This window comes from Limanda limanda, chromosome 5, assembly GCF_963576545.1.
Source record: "Limanda limanda chromosome 5, fLimLim1.1, whole genome shotgun sequence".
In the NCBI taxonomy this organism is placed as follows: domain Eukaryota; kingdom Metazoa; phylum Chordata; class Actinopteri; order Pleuronectiformes; family Pleuronectidae; genus Limanda; species Limanda limanda.
In genome coordinates, this window is record NC_083640.1 from 140,973 (window position 1) to 157,500 (window position 16,528).

The following is a 16,528-nucleotide window of genomic DNA, read 5'->3' on the forward strand; positions in this document are numbered from 1 at the left end:
CTCTAAGTGTGTCTGTGTGTTTACCTGTCTGTCTCTAAGTGTGTCTGTGTGTTTACCTGTCTGTCTCTACATGTGTCTGTGTGTTTACCTGTCTGTCTCTACATGTGTCTGTAAGTTTACCTGTCTGTCTCTAAGTGTGTCTGTGTGTTTACCTGTCTGTCTCTACATGTGTCTGTGTGTTTACCTGTCTGTCTCTACATGTGTCTGAGTGTTTACCTGTCTGTCTCTAAGTGTGTCTGTGTGTTTACCTGTCTGTCTCTACATGTGTCTGTGTGTTTACCTGTCTGTCTCTACATGTGTCTGAGTGTTTACCTGTCTGTCTCTAAGTGTGTCTGTGTGTTTACCTGTCTGTCTCTACATGTGTCTGTGTGTTTACCTGTCTGTCTTTACATGTGTCTGTGTGTTTACCTGTCTGTCTCTACATGTGTCTGTGTGTTTACCTGTCTGTCTCTACACGTGTCTGAGTGTTTACCTGTCTGTCTACATGTGTCTGTGTGTTTACCTGTCTGTCTCTAAGTGTGTCTGTGTGTTTACCTGTCTGTCTCTACATGTGTCTGTGTGTTTACCTGTCTGTCTTTACATGTGTCTGTGTGTTTACCTGTCTGTCTCTACATGTGTCTGTGTGTTTACCTGTCTGTCTCTGGACGTGTCTGTGTGTTTACCTGTCTGTCTCTACATGTGTCTGTGTGTTTACCTGTCTGTCTCTACATGTGTCTGTGTGTTTACCTGTCTGTCTCTACATGTGTCTGTGTGTTTACCTGTCTGTCTCTACATGTGTCTGTGTGTTTACCTGTCTGTCTCTACATGTGTCTGTGTGTTTACCTGTCTGTCTCTACATGTGTCTGTGTGTTTACCTGTCTGTCTCTACATGTGTCTGTGTGTTTACCTGTCTGTCTCTACATGTGTCTGTGTGTTTACCTGTCTGTCTCTACATGTGTCTGTGTGTTTACCTGTCTGTCTCTACATGTGTCTGTGTGTTTACCTGTCTGTCTCTACATGTGTCTGTGTGTTTACCTGTCTGTCTCTACATGTGTCTGTGTGTTTACCTGTCTGTCTCTACATGTGTCTGTGTGTTTACCTGTCTGTCTCTGGACGTGTCTGTGTGTTTACCTGTCTGTCTCTACATGTGTCTGTGTGTCTACCTGTCTGTCTCTACATGTGTCTGTGTGTCTACCTGTCTGTCTGTCTCAGGAGGGTGTGGTGTTTGGAGAGTGATGTCATCCTGTAGATTTCCCATCATGCATCTCTCTGCTGTGTGATGGAGCCTGTTGCCATGGAGGAGCTGGTCAGGAACATGTCCAGGTGTCAGCACCTGGGCTGGATGAACGTGATTGGTGAGTTGATGATGATGTCACACAGGTTAGACGACACATCTGAACACTGTCATAATTCACCCGCTCACTATATACAGCTTTATATAGTGACTACTATACTAGTAGTACCAGTGACGACTATATACAGCTTTATATAGTGACTACTATACTAGTAGTACCAGTGACGACTATATACAGCTTTATATAGTGACTACTATACTAGTAGTACCAGTGACGACTATATACAGCTTTACAAAGTGACGAGTACTATTGCACTACAACACAATTTGACTTTTGCTCGTCACAGTAAAGAAAGATTTCCTTCCTCTGTGTTTAAAGATGAAAGAAAACATTAATGAAGGGAATAATCTCCAGAGGTGGCAAAGGTACTCACATTCTTTACTTAAGTAAAAGTACATATACTTTTGTAAAAAATAGACCGGTAAAAGTAGAAGTACTGATTCATCTCCTTTACTAAAGTAAGAAAGTACAGGGTCTGAAATGGACTTAAGTCCAAAAGTAAAAAAGCATTTGAACTTCAATGAAACACGAAGCCTCTTGAACCAGCTGCTGCAGATCAAACTCACTGGACAAAGTTCTGCTGCCACATTTCAGACAGAATCATAAAGTCTGAGCTCCTGGATCAATCTGTACAGGGAGTAGATGGATGGGGGAGGGGCTCTCTGTCCAACCCCACCCCCCCTTGGATCAAACTTCACTATCTACAGGAAGTCAAAGTCGTCACAAGGTTTCCGTACGTGAACCCTAACCCTAACCCATCCGTGGAGGTTTAAACCAGTAACAAGTTCACTGGTTTAACAGAGTAAAAGATCATCAGGAAAATAAATACTCAAGTAAAGTACAGATACCTGAAAAATCGACTTAAGTACAGTAATTAAGTATTTGTAGAACTAGATGCTGAAGCACCTGGAGAGCAACACAGCACATTGTGGATTTCAACTGTTTCAAAGTTTATAAACTTTTTCAAAAGTTTGTAGATTTCAACTGTATGAAATATCGTAAATGACCAGAAAAAGTTAGATAAGTGACTGTTTATAAAAAGTTTGTAAACTCTGATTCAAACATTTGATTTTTTTATTATCAGTTGTTTGTCGTTATAGTTATTAAGGAGTTCTACTGTTTCTGTGTCATGTGACGTGTTGTGATGATGTCACAGAGCTAAAGAGCCCCTCCATTCATTGGCTGTCATGTGGTCAGAGGGCGGAGCCTGACGTGTGGAGTAAAATGTTCTGCATCCTGTCAGACGCACAATTACTGCTGCTCAACAACCTGGAGGTAGGAATTACATAATAAATATATCAGAAAAATCCTCCTCATGTGAAGCTTCACTTCCACATTTCTCAGGTTTTTCACATCAAGAGCCTTTAAAGCGAAGGAGATACTTTTATTTTTGAAAGCGTCCTGTCTCTAATGTGAGCCCTTCACAATAATGTCTCACAGTGAGACAGGAAGTGGACATTTTATTTCTTCTTCTTCAGGTTCATCCTCTTCTTCTGGCAGAGAGGGCGGAGACTTGTACCGTTTGGTTGCTAAGATACACTTTGCATGTGACCTCAGCCCCTTCTTTCTCCGCCCACAAAGGTAAGAGGAGACAGATACACACTGACAGACACACACTACCCATTCACTGACACACTGAGAGACACAAATTCACAGATACACACTACACACTGAAAGACACACACTACCCATTCACAGACACACTGACACACACACACATTCACAGATACACACTACACACTGACACACACACTTCCCATTCACAGACACACTTTCGTAGACACATTACACCCTCACAGACACACATTGACAAACACACAGAGACACACTGTCAGATGATGGACGTGGATTTTGACTTGAACGGTGAGAAAATATTTTCAACATGAATGTCATTTTTCAAAGCTCAGTCTGGTTTTTGTGTGTTCTTTGTGTATTTGTGTGTGTTTAGTGTGTTTGTTTGGGTTTTGTGAGTGTGTGTTTATCAGGATTTATCTCGTCTCTAATCTCTGTGATTTGTCACATTAATAATCGTATAATCTGGGATCTGAGGTCAGTTGCCATGGTAACGTGTCTGTCCACTCCTCTGGTCACACATCATCACCTACTGAAAGGTTAAAGGTCACATGATGTATCTGACCTGTGATAATAATTACGATAATAATAATGAATATAAAAACAATGTCAATAGGAGTAATATTTATTATATTCAGAATAATATATCAGAAGAGGCGCAAAACAAAGAACCGAATCAGTCAAATCTTATTTATATAGTCTCATATTCTCAGGTCCCAGTTTGTCTCATGGTCTTTAACAAGGTGAGACGTCCTCTGGTCTTCAGCCTCAACAAGAGGAGAACTACTGAAACCTTTAACAGGTGGAGAAGGTAGAAACCTCAGAGACACGTGTGAGGACCCGTCTCCAGGACGGACACGAGTCCAACAGATGTCCCGTGGAACAGAGGACATCAGAGAGATCAGAGTCTTTACAGCTTTGATTAGAATAAACACTTTGTAGAATAACTGAAGGTCAATGACCTGATGGATTATTGTCAGTAATGGTCGAGTTTCTGAGGAAAAATATTGTATATCAAGCAGTCTGGTTGTGATCATAGTCCACCATCAGGATCCACCATCAGGATCAGGATCCACCATCAGGATCCACCATCAAGATCAGGATCCACCATCAAGATCAGGATCCACCAACAGGATCAGGATCCACCATCAGGATCAGGATCCACCAACACCATCATAATCTCTGATTCTCGATCCACCATCATAATCCAGGAAGTGGATCTGTGGACTCTGAGGAAGAAGTGAAGTCAGTAACATGTTTTGATGAGACATTCATATCTTTGATGAGAAGAGGAAGGAGAAGCTGGAAAGAGAAGCTCCCTGTGTCTTGTGACCCCGACCTTCTAGACCAGGGGTGTCCAAACTACGGCCCGCGGGCCAACTGCGGCCCGCCATCCATTTTTAATTGGCCCGCATCAATGTCTAAAAATATAATTTATAAAAAAAAAAAAAAAAAAAAAATTTTTATACATTTTTTTTATAAACTCAAAATTTAGTAGCTCTCTAATGGCACTTACTTAAAGACACGCAAGAAGGGGCACGCAAGCACGTAAGAGCCCTTGCGTGCTTGCATGCCCCTTCTTTCGTGCTTGCGTGCATTCACCAATTTTTGTAACTATACGCTAACTACATCCTTTCCAGAGTCATATTTCCTGTTTCATGCCCCATAATACCGGCAGAAACCAAGGAAGATTTAGAAGAACAGACATGGACCAAATAGAAGAGCACTTGGCAGAGGAGATCTGAAAGTATGACCACTTGTATAACCCGTCACTGACTAAATACAAGGACACCTGCAATTCCTGGAAGGAGATCTCGGCTGACGTCGGTTTGCAGGTCGACGAGTGTACGAAGCTGTGGAGGAAGATCAGGGACAAATTTGTCCTCCGGAAAAAGTAATAAACAGTCGACAAAGACTGCTAAACACAAAGAAGGTGTCTCTAATGTTGTCTTCGACAAAAAACGTTACTCCACCTAGTGGTCTGGCGGTGAATTGCTTTGCTGACTTGCTAGCTGTCCCTCAGAACGCCACGCAGCCACGCCCCCCCGCCCTGAGCGACGCGACTGTCAGCAGTCCACTCCAGGGCGGGGGGGCGTGGTGGCGTGAGTGGCCCAGTCCTTGGTATTTTTTTCTGTATGTGGCCCTCGGGACAAGTTTGGACACCCCTGTTCTAGACCTACAGCAGGGGGTTGAGAAGGGGTTTGGTTACAGCCAGGTTAAAGGACTGTGGTACATATCCTGATGATAATGACAGATTGGTTTTTTTTTAATTAACGAACTATCTATTAAGGGTAGAATTTTTTAAGTAGTGTTGTAGGAATAGGATCTAAGATACAAGTTGTTGGTTTAGAACCTGAGATTATTTTGGTAAACTGATCTCGGGTGATCAGAGAGAAGCTGTCTAAATAATGGGAAAGATTCTCAGCCGTTTCTGAGATCTCTGTTGTTGGGGGGGGTATTAAGGCTCCATTATGCTTCTACGAATCCTTTACGGACAGATCGGACGGCCATTTTTTTATTTATACCTCTCCGTGTTGAAAACAATTCACCGCCAGAACAGTAGGTGGCGCAACGGAAGACAAGCTTGGAGAAGCCTACCTCACGAGTAATCAGAAGAAGTCCACACTGTTTATTAACTTACTCCCCACTTCCCTCACACACAGTGTAGCTACGATGGCAACTAAATAAAATAGCGTAGCGGTTCCCTGGTCTTGTTTCCGAACTGTGTTGCTAATCCCACAGCTTGAGGCTCCATGTAGCTTGAAGCTACACGGAGCTAGCTAGCTCCCCCCAGCTAGCTTCCCCCCAGCTTCCACACACAGTCAGCAGGGACTCCCGACACTAACTACTATCCAGTGTTTGCTTCTAACCTGACGGTATTATAGAAACAGTGTCATGATAGAAGTGGAGTTAAAGTCGTGACGGCGGGTTTTTGCTCTGTTACCACCGCAGTTAGCATGGTGGCTAGCCCGCTAGCCTAGCACGCTAGGGCCGTTATGAAAGCTCGTTATAACCGTCTGTGACCGTGCACACATGCCCTCAGTGCTCTAACGAGCCACCGTCAGCCGGACAACTCCGCTGGATTAACACACACGTCACATTAATCGTAGAATCGTAGTTGTGTTTGGGTTTGTTGTGACACAGGGAAGGAAGCAGGAAGTTTGAGGTCCTGAAATGATGTAGTTCGCGGACCAATCACAGCCAAGGTCTGTCCGTGGGGTCTCCGAAATTAACACGGACAGTTAGAAAAATCAGAGGTGCACGAAAAGCTGTCCGAGGCGCTCGGAGAGGACGTTCCACGGCGGATAGGGCGGTCTTATCTGTCCGTTTTAGAAAAAACGGAGAGGCATAAATCGGCCTTTAGTTTCAACTGAGGGCAGGAGATGGTTGATTTGATTTCTAACAGATCATGAAAGAAGGTCGTGAAGATCTTGCTCTTCAGGGATGGAGGGATACTGGGTTCGGTGGAGGTGTGACTCTGTCAGCTCCAGAGCTGAAGACAAACCTGGGCTTGTTTTTATTCTCTTCTCTCGATGTGGAGCAGGAGAAAGCTCTTGCTTCGTGGAGCCTTCTTATAAACTTTAACACTCTTCCAGGCAGCTGATATTCCACACGGTTGCTGGAGCGCCACTTCCTTTCTAGTTTTCTTGACGCTTGTTTTAATTTGTGTGTTGGAGCTAATTTACTATGTTTCACCAGTTCCTTTTTTAGAGGCGCCATTGAGTCTAATAATAATCATAATGAGTTTATAGAGCTATCGACAAGATGGTCAATCTCAGTGGAGCTCGGGTTTCTAAAGAATTCGTTGGTTTTATCGACTGATAATATGGGATCAATTATTTCCTTCAATTTAGCTGCAGCACTATCAGGTAGACATCTTAAAAAATTAGTTTTTTTATTAGTGGCATATAGTCTGATAATGAGAAATTGAAGATTATTAAATTATGGTCTGATAGAATTTGGATTAAGTGCAGGTAGTGTTAGGTGATCAATTTTGACACACAAGGTCAAGTGTGTGGTTAGAACAATGAGTAGGTTGGTGTACACACTGACTGAAACCCATTGAGTCTAGTACTGAAATAAATGCTACGCTACAGCATCTTTATTATTGTCAACATGAATATTAAAGTCACCAACAATAATAGCTCCATCTGTTATTATAAATATCTGCTTGATAAAAACTCAGAATAAGCCCCAGGAGCACGGTCAACTACAGCAAATATGATTGGCTGATGTGATTTCTCGGATGGGTGTGGAAGACTAAGAACGTGTGTGATGACAAATAACCCCTCTGTGTGTAATGAGGCTGGTCACCATGGTAACAGCTGTCACAGCTGACTGCTGGGAAAGACTACAAACACTCCCATGATGCATTTTGTCTGTTCCAGATGTTCCAGGGAGGAGTGTGCGCCGACAGAGCATGTCCAGTGGCTTCGCTGTGGACACACCCACTGCCAGAGTGACGGTGAACACACACACACACACACACACACACACACACACACACACACACACACACACACACACACACACACACACACGCAGGACTCAGCCGGTTGTTTCCATAGTAACAAGAGGTCAGATATCAATCAGCGGTTTGGCTCCCCCTACGGGAGAAACATTGACATCATAGATCACATCAGAGATCTTTCAAGTAAAAGTAGAAATATCACAGACTAAAAGTAATCCACTACAAGTAAAATGAACAGACAGGCACAAGCACACACTCAAACATACACACACTCAAACATACACACACACAGACAGACACACACACAGACATACACACACACACATAGACACCATCAGTATAATATGTCAGGTCCTGATTCGCTCTTCCTCCTCCTCTTCCTCAGGGGTTTCTCTCTCGCAGGTTGAAACAGTCTCTGCGTCGAACTCGCTCGCAACCGAAACTCTCTCGTGTGAGCAGCGTGAAGAATGACGTCATCACGTCCGCAGACGCCAGGTAACAAACACGCTTCTATGATTATGATAATCATACATGTTGATAATCATTATCAATAAGCAGGAAGAATATCTAGGACTCTGCTGGGGTTGTCTGAAGGGGGGGGGGGGACTGATGCTGGATCAGGTCTGCTGGGTCACTGGAGGGGGGGGGGACTGATGCTGGATCAGGTCTGCTGGGTCACTGGAGGGGGGGGGGACTGATGCTGGATCAGGTCTGCTCCTCGGTCAGGGGAAAGGGGGGGGGGGAATCTCTGTACCACACACACTGGAGGACGGGGGAGGAGAGGGGGGGGATTAAATACAGGAGGGGGGGTAGGGCACCCTCACTGCAGGGGAGGGGCAACTGCTGACAGAGAGAGAGAGAGAGAGACAGAGAGAGAGAGAGCAAGAGAGAGATGTAGTTCTGGAGACGTGTAGCATCAGCAAGCTAACAGAGAGAGAGATAGAGAAAGAGAGAGAGAGAGAGACACAGAGACAGAGAGAGAGAGACACAGAGAGAGAGAGCGAGAGAGACAGAGAGAGAGAGAGACACAGAGAGACAGACAGACAGACAGACAGACAGGTTTTCAGCCTTGTGACCAACCATCGTCAGGCTTAGCAGTTTCTCTTCCTCCTCCTCCATCTTCCTCTTCCATCCTCCTCCTCCATCTTCCTCCTCTTCACTAACGGAGAACCCCCCCCCCCTCCTTCTCTCTCAGGATGCTCGGTGAGTTTGTCCTCACGCATCAGTGTCTTTGTGTCTTTGTGTCTTTGTCCTCTGAGCGTCTGAATCACTGCTGCAGTGAACCACTGCTGTGTGTGTGTGTGTGTGTGGGGGGGGGGGGCATCTCTTACCTGATTTGCATGATCTTACATGCTGCAGTTCTGTGTGTTAGCCTGCACACAGCTAGTCTAGTATGTTAGCATGTTGCTAGGATACATACATGTTGTGAGTCAACAGAAGCAGCAGTTCACACACATGCATGTTTTTTTCTTCACTGGATTAATGTTGATTTATTGTTTATTGTTCAATCCATCAATAGTTCTATGTTGGTGTGTTTGTTATGTTTGAGATGTTTCTCTACATCTGTTTGACCAATCACAGCTTTGTGAGCTCCGCCTCTCTCTGAATACCTGGACTCTGGTTGAGTTTCACCTCCTGAAGGTAGAAAGCAGAACTTAAAACCACGACAACACAAAGCTGTGACCACCAGCCCAGTCTTTCCCATTCCGCCCCTTCTCTTAGAAAAAAGGCTTAGTGTGTATGAATGGAGAGAGAGGACCACTCAGTGCTTTGAGTGGCCATCAGACTACAATAGATCTATACAAATACAGACAATAATTGACCATTTACTTGTTCTTAAAAGGTTCTGTACACTCATCATTACATTCCTGTGGTTCCTGCATACATTGTTAAAAGGAGCACTGGGTCGTATAGAAAGTGGAACCTCCATTAGAACCTGGTTCGGAAGAAATCAGTTGAGGGATTGCGTGAACAGGAGAGTTTGACTGTGAAGAGGCAAACTCAGCTGGATACTCGCGTCAAGAACAACACAACCAAACGACACAACACTACCTGAGCCAAGACCCGAGGGAACCAACAGAACAAGTAGAGGAAGTGACTCCAAGCACAGGACTCCTGGTTGGACACAGGTGAGAGAACAGGAAGTGGAATCACCTGATTCTCTCCGTTCTCTTGATTAAGAAGAAGAATCTCTAATGTTTTCACTATCACGATGTTCGTTTAAACATGGTAATGATGTCATCTGATGATGGTCCGACCCTAATTACGTTCCCCATCATTCACCTGCTCTGTGACCGTTCTTCAGTGTAACGTCACTGTTTGGAACAAAGATGGCAGTACTTACGAGAGTTCAGAATCCGCGCTGCAAACTGTTGTATATCAGTGTTTTCTTACTGGCTCTTTTTGCACAAACGTTGCTTTCATAAATTCACTATGTCCCTTCTTCACCATGGAGAACATACAGAACTCCCCTGGGTCTTTTGTTTACCAGAAGGTTGGAGGAGGAAGCATACCAGCACTATGGTCACAACCCAACAAAGAAACAACAAACCTCCTCTGCCCAGTATCATACTCACTAATGTCAGTCTCTGACAGACTGTGACTGTGCATCACCGGGAGAGTTTCTCCTTCCACAGACCCAACAGAACTCAGCTCTCAGGTGAGTTCAGAGTAGCAGCTGTGTGCTTCATGTTTAAGCAACACACTGCTCCCTGGTTCTGGAGCTGGTTATCATCAAAGCCTCTAACTCCCCGGAGACTTCAGCTCAGTCTTCCTCACAGAAACCGAGACGGGCAAGGTCCTGCAGGCTTTAAGAAGAACTGACGGACTGATCTCTGAGAAGGCAGCTAATGGAAACATCATTTTCTCTCTCATACGATATAAAAGATCTCAGTCGTCCCCATCTGCATGCCGAAGTGTCCTTGAGCAAGATGCTGAACCCCAAACTGCCCCTCATAGAAAAAGTGCTGCCTATAAATGCACTGTAGGAATGTGTGTGAAGGGCATAACAAGTTCTGTAAAGCTTTGAGTGGTCATCAAGACGAGAAAAAAGATCTATATAGATACAGACCAAATACTGACATTGCTCAGCCGACCCTGACACAGTGAGGTGCCGCCACACAGCCATGTGGGGATAGGGAGGCTGCCACGTTGACCCTGGAAACTAGAGACAGACCCACACAAAGCCCCCCCGGCCCAACGGCATCCTGGGTGTGCATCCATCAACTGGCAGAGATGTTCACCAACATCTCCAACCTCTCCCTGCTCCCTGACCCTTCCAAGGCATCATCAAAGTCCAAACGCTTTTCGGTTGGCCTACAGACCGAACAGTACCACCGATGATGCCATCGCCATGGCAACTCAGGCCAATCACCCAGCAGCACGAAGAGAAAACCTATGACACAAAGTTCTTCATCGATTACAGCTCAGCAGCACCATCATACCCTCAGACCTGGTATCGATGCTCCTTGATATTGGTCTAGATATTTGACTTCCTGACAGACAGGCCCCAGGTGATGAGTCAGCTGATGTGTGCTCCGCCCCTCTGGTTCAGATTCTTCTTCTGTTTCGTCCTCACTTCTCTGTGCCCTTCAGTCATGAAGCCTCTTTTCACATTTTTTCACAGTCAAACTTGTTCTGTCACTTTTTGAGGAGATGTGAAGCTATAGTTTTTATACTGTGATTCATGAATATGGGCAATATAAACAGTATTTGATTGATTACTGAATATTTTGTGTTAATAATCTTCTTTTCACCTCTGCTTGTTTCAGGTGTGTAATGCAGCAGCTGCGTTGTGATAGCCAGGAGTCGTTGCTAAGTGCTGGCTGTGTGTCGTCTCTGGAGCTCAGGATGGACCAATCAGTGATCATCAAACCTGTCCACTCGTCCCTGCTCGGACAGGACTACTGCTTCGAGGTCACACAGAAATCACACACAGTACATACCTGACAACACATTGATCCTTGTGTTTCTGTGGTGATGACCTCTCACCCTGTCTCCTAGGTAACAACCACGACAGGCACCAAATGTTTCTCTTGTCGTTCGGCGGCAGAGCGAGATAAATGGATGGAGAACCTACGACGAGCCGTTCATCCCAACAAAGACAACAGCAGGAGGCTGGAGAACGTCCTGACGCTGTGGGTCATTGAGGCCAAAGACCTGCCCGCCAAGAAAAGGTACCGAACCGCATCCTAGATCTAACAGTTTTGGGGACCACACCCAAACCAGTTGTTGTAGGACCCATTACTTCTGCAGTGTAGTAGCTGTTGAACTTGTCCCACAGGTACTTCTGCGAGCTGTGTCTGGATGACAGTCTGTACGCTCGGACATCATGTAAACTGAAGACGGACAACATCTTCTGGGGTGAACGTTTCGACTTCAGCAGTCTGCCGTCCGTCAGTGCCGTCACCCTCCACGTCTACAAAGACACAGACAGGAAGAGGAAGAAGGATAAGAGCAGCTATGTGGGTTTGGTCAACATCCCTGTCCCCATGGTGACCAGCAGACAGCTGGTGGAGAAGTGGTACTCAGTGAGCACGCCGAGTACCAGTCGAGGTACGTGGTCCTTATTCAAATGAGTCCAAAACAAACTAGAGTATGGCTCTGGAAAAATCTGTCAGAACCTTACAAAACTGATATGAACCTGAATATCCTTTCAAAATTTGACCAAAACTTGAAATTATGTTATGGTTTTTATTCACAAAGCAACAAACATCCAAACTCTCATATTATGACTCCCAACAAGGGGACCACAGAGTTCACATGCCAACGATCTCCTCTCATGTTTTAGGTAAGTCGTCTGTGCCCATGGTGCGAATCAAAGCTCGTTACCAGAGCATTGTCATCCTGCCGATGGAGCAGTACAAAGAATTTGCAGAGTACATCAGCTCCAACTACCTGCTGCTGTGCAACACACTGGAGGCGGCCATCAGCCTCAGAGCTAAGGAGGAGCTCGCCGCTGCACTCGTCCACATCCTGCACAGCACCGGGAAGGCCAAGGTAGCCCTGCCCCTACACTGAGACCTCCACGCCACAACACAGCAGCCTCAAAAACTGAACTTTGACCCCTATGTTTAGGACTTCCTCACAGACCTGATGATGTCAGAGGTGGATCGTTGCCGAGACAATGACCAGCTGATCTTCAGAGAGAACACCCTGGCAACAAAAAGCATCGAAGAATACCTGAAGCTGATTGGACAAAAGTACCTACAGGATGCCCTCGGTAACCGATGGATCAGTTCAACAGTTTTTACCTGTTCAGGTGATGAGACGTTAATCTCAGGTGTTCCTGTGTTCAGGTGAGTTCATCAAAGCTCTGTACGAGTCAGACGAGAACTGTGAGGTCGACCCGTCACGCTGCTCCACCTCTGACCTCGCAGAGCATCAGGCCAACCTGAGGATGTGCTGCGAGCTCGCCTTCTGCAAGATCCTCGACTCGTACAGGTACACCTATACACACAAACACACACACACAAACACACACACACACACACGGCAGTACCAACACCTCTGTGTATCATTCGATCAGGGTCTTCCCTCGGGAACTGAAGGAGGTGTTTGCGTCATGGCGTCAGGAGTGTGGTAACCGAGGTCGACCTGATATCAGTGAGCGTCTCATCAGCGCCTCATTGTTCCTGCGCTTCCTGTGTCCTGCTGTGATGTCACCATCGCTGTTCGACCTGATGCAGGAATACCCTGACGAGCGCACAGCGAGAACTTTAACTCTCATCGCCAAGGTCATCCAGAACCTCGCCAACTTCAGCAAGTACGTCAAACTCTTATTAGAAAGTAAACAGGAGGACTTTTATTTTGAGGTATAACAGAGGACTTCTTATTGTGAAACGTGAATCATCTGTGTAATGTGATATATGTAGTGCGTTTCCTTTCTGCGACAGGTTCGGCACAAAGGAGGAGTACATGCTGTTCATGAACGACTTCGTGGAGCGTCAGTGGAGCAGCATGCAGCGTTTCCTGCAGGAGATCTCCAACCCCGACGGACTGAACCACACGGCCGGCTTCGACGGATACATCGACCTCGGCAGGGAGCTGTCGAGTCTGCACACCCTGCTCACCGAGCTGGACCAGGTAACACACTGAGCAGGTAACACACTGAGCAGGTAACACACTGAGCAGGTAACACACTGAGCAGGTAACACACTGAGCAGGTAACACACTGAGCAGGTAACACACTGAGCAGGTAACACACTGAGCAGGTAACACACTGAGCAGGTAACACACTGAGCAGGTAACACACTGAGCAGGTAACACACTGAGCAGGTAACACACTGAGCAGGTAACACACTGAGCAGGTAACACACTGAGCAGGTAACACACTGAGCAGGTAACACACTGACCACGTAACACACTGAGCAGGTAACACACTGAGCAGGTAACACACTGAGCAGGTAACACACTGAGCAGGTAACACACTGAGCAGGTAACACACTGACCAGGTAACACACTGACCACGTAACACACTGAGCAGGTAACACACTGAGCAGGTAACACACTGAGCAGGTAACACACTGAGCAGGTAACACACTGAGCAGGTAACACACTGACCAGGTAACACACTGAGCAGGTAACACACTGAGCAGGTAACACACTGAGCAGGTAACACACTGAGCAGGTAACACACTGAGCAGGTAACACACTGAGCAGGTAACACACTGAGCAGGTAACACACTGAGCAGGTAACACACTGAGCAGGTAACACACTGAGCAGGTAACACACTGAGCAGGTAACACACTGAGCAGGTAACACTGAGCAGGTAACACACTGAGCAGGTAACACACTGAGCAGGTAACACACTGAGCAGGTAACACACTGAGCAGGTAACACACTGAGCAGGTAACACACTGAGCAGGTAACACACTGAGCAGGTAACACACTGAGCAGGTAACACACTGACCAGGTAACACACTGACCACGTAACACACTGAGCAGGTAACACACTGAGCAGGTAACACACTGAGCAGGTAACACACTGAGCAGGTAACACACTGAGCAGGTAACACACTGAGCAGGTAACACTGAGCAGGTAACACACTGAGCAGGTAACACACTGAGCAGGTAACACACTGAGCAGGTAACACACTGAGCAGGTAACACACTGAGCAGGTAACACACTGAGCAGGTAACACACTGAGCAGGTAACACACTGAGCAGGTAACACACTGAGCAGGTAACACACTGAGCAGGTAACACACTGAGCAGGTAACACGCTGACCTCTTTCCACCTGTCTCTCTCTCCACCTGTCTCTCTCTCCACCTGTCTCTCTCTCCACCTGTCTCTCTCTCCTCCTGTCTCTCTCTCCACCTGTCTCTCTCTCCACCTGTCTCTCTCTCCACCTGTCTCTCTCTCCACCTGTCTCTCTCTCCACCTGTCTCTCTCTCCACCTGTCTCTCTCTCCACCTGTCTCTCTTTCCTCCTGTCTCTCTCTCCACCTGTCTCTCTCTCCACCTGTCTCTCTCTCCACCTGTCTCTCTTTCCTCCTGTCTCTCTCTCCACCTGTCTCTCTTTCCTCCTGTCTCTCTCTCCTCCTGTCTCTCTCTCCTCCTGTCTCTCTCTCCACCTGTCTCTCTCTCCACCTGTCTCTCTCTCCACCTGTCTCTCTCTCCACCTGTCTCTTTCTCCTCCTGTCTCTCTCTCCACCTGTCTCTCTCTCCACCTGTCTCTCTTTCCTCCTGTCTCTCTCTCCACCTGTCCCTCTTTCCTCCTGTCTCTCTCTCCACCTGTCTCTCTCTCCACCTGTCCCTCTTTCCTCCTGTCTCTCTCTCCACCTGTCTCTCTCTCCACCTGTCTCTCTCTCCACCTGTCTCTCTCTCCACCTGTCTCTCTCTCCACCTGTCTCTCTCTCCACCTGTCCGTCTTTCCTCCTGTCTCTCTTTCCTCCTGTCTCTCTCTCCACCTGTCTCTCTCTCCACCTGTCTCTCTCTCCACCTGTCTCTCTCTCCACCTGTCTCTCTCTCCACCTGTCTCTCTCTCCACCTGTCTCTCTCTCCTCCTGTCTCTCTCTCCACCTGTCTCTCTCTCCACCTGTCTCTCTTTCCTCCTGTCTCTCTCTCCACCTGTCCCTCTTTCCTCCTGTCTCTCTCTCCACCTGTCTCTCTCTCCACCTGTCTCTCTCTCCACCTGTCTCTCTCTCCACCTGTCTGTCTGCAGGCGTCTCTGTCGAAGCTCGGCCCTCTTCCTCGGATCCTCAGAGATGTGTCGACGGTGCTGGCTAACCCTGGGGTCGTGGTTAATAATGGGGGGGTGTCCTCTCCAGAGCCTCAGCGGGTAGTGTCTCCGCCCTCACTCTCTCCGCCCCCTCTGTCTCCACCCCTCTCCCCCCCGCTGGCCACCTGTAATCCCTCCATTGGCCTGCAGGGAGGCGTCGGACTGGACGGAGGGTTAGCAACATTTTCCTGTTAGCATTAGCATCAAACAGCAGACTAGCGTTGCTACATTGACAGAAGGACTGTGGCCGAAATCTCTCACTAATCACGATGTTGTGAATCTTCCATATTGTAGTTTGTCTGCATCTTTAGTGAGATTTTTATACCCGATATAGTGCACTCATTGTTTCCCAGAATGCATTGGGAAAAGTAGTGTACAGTAATGGTCACTAACTGAGCAACGTATACCGGCGAGAGGAGAGAGGTCCACAGCAGAGCCGTACAACCTGAGACAAACGTGTTTATTTCTACATTTAAAGATTCAACGTGTTATTCAAGAGTAAAATAAACATTTAAAATTCCCTATGGGATTTTACAACGGCCGACACTTCTTGTGTGATAAGTAATCTAATGTGTGTTTGTGTGTGTCTCTGTGTGTGGTTATGTGTCTGTGTGCAGCTTGGTGGATTTTACCAGACTTCCGTCTCCAACTCCAGAAAACAAAGATTTGTTTTTTGTCACTAAAGGTTCAAGTCTTCAGCCTGCGTCAGGTGACTTTGATCTGTGATCTTTAGTAATTCAACCTCCATGTTTCCTGAGCGAGTGTGTGACCTGTGATCCTTCCTATGCTGCTGATGTCACTTCCTGTAGGCCTGCAGGGCTCTCCAGCTCCGAGCTCTTCCTACTCAGAGCCCAATGAGAACGAGGCTGCCTTTGAAATGACCAATGGAGCCAGGAGGGAGGGGCCAGAGCTAACCAATGAGAGCCGCA

General features: G+C 46.7%; 1 protein-coding gene across 1 annotated transcript in view; it reads left to right on the forward strand.

Moving 5' to 3' along the window:
• The first annotated feature begins 1,273 nt into the window (after positions 1–1,273).
• Positions 1,274–16,528, forward strand: part of dab2ipa (DAB2 interacting protein a) — a 21,156-nt gene continuing 5,901 nt past the window's right edge. The window contains exons 1-16 of the mRNA XM_061071878.1: positions 1,274–1,334; positions 2,491–2,609; positions 2,813–2,915; positions 7,295–7,371; positions 7,763–7,872; positions 11,148–11,292; positions 11,380–11,552; positions 11,660–11,931; positions 12,167–12,375; positions 12,454–12,598; positions 12,675–12,819; positions 12,905–13,141; positions 13,272–13,465; positions 15,526–15,772; positions 16,217–16,308; positions 16,409–16,528. The exon at positions 16,409–16,528 is cut by the window's right edge and continues 348 nt beyond it. Coding sequence (XP_060927861.1) covers positions 1,274–1,334; positions 2,491–2,609; positions 2,813–2,915; positions 7,295–7,371; positions 7,763–7,872; positions 11,148–11,292; positions 11,380–11,552; positions 11,660–11,931; positions 12,167–12,375; positions 12,454–12,598; positions 12,675–12,819; positions 12,905–13,141; positions 13,272–13,465; positions 15,526–15,772; positions 16,217–16,308; positions 16,409–16,528 — 2,449 coding nt within the window. The remainder of the gene's footprint in view (positions 1,335–2,490; positions 2,610–2,812; positions 2,916–7,294; positions 7,372–7,762; positions 7,873–11,147; positions 11,293–11,379; positions 11,553–11,659; positions 11,932–12,166; positions 12,376–12,453; positions 12,599–12,674; positions 12,820–12,904; positions 13,142–13,271; positions 13,466–15,525; positions 15,773–16,216; positions 16,309–16,408) is intronic.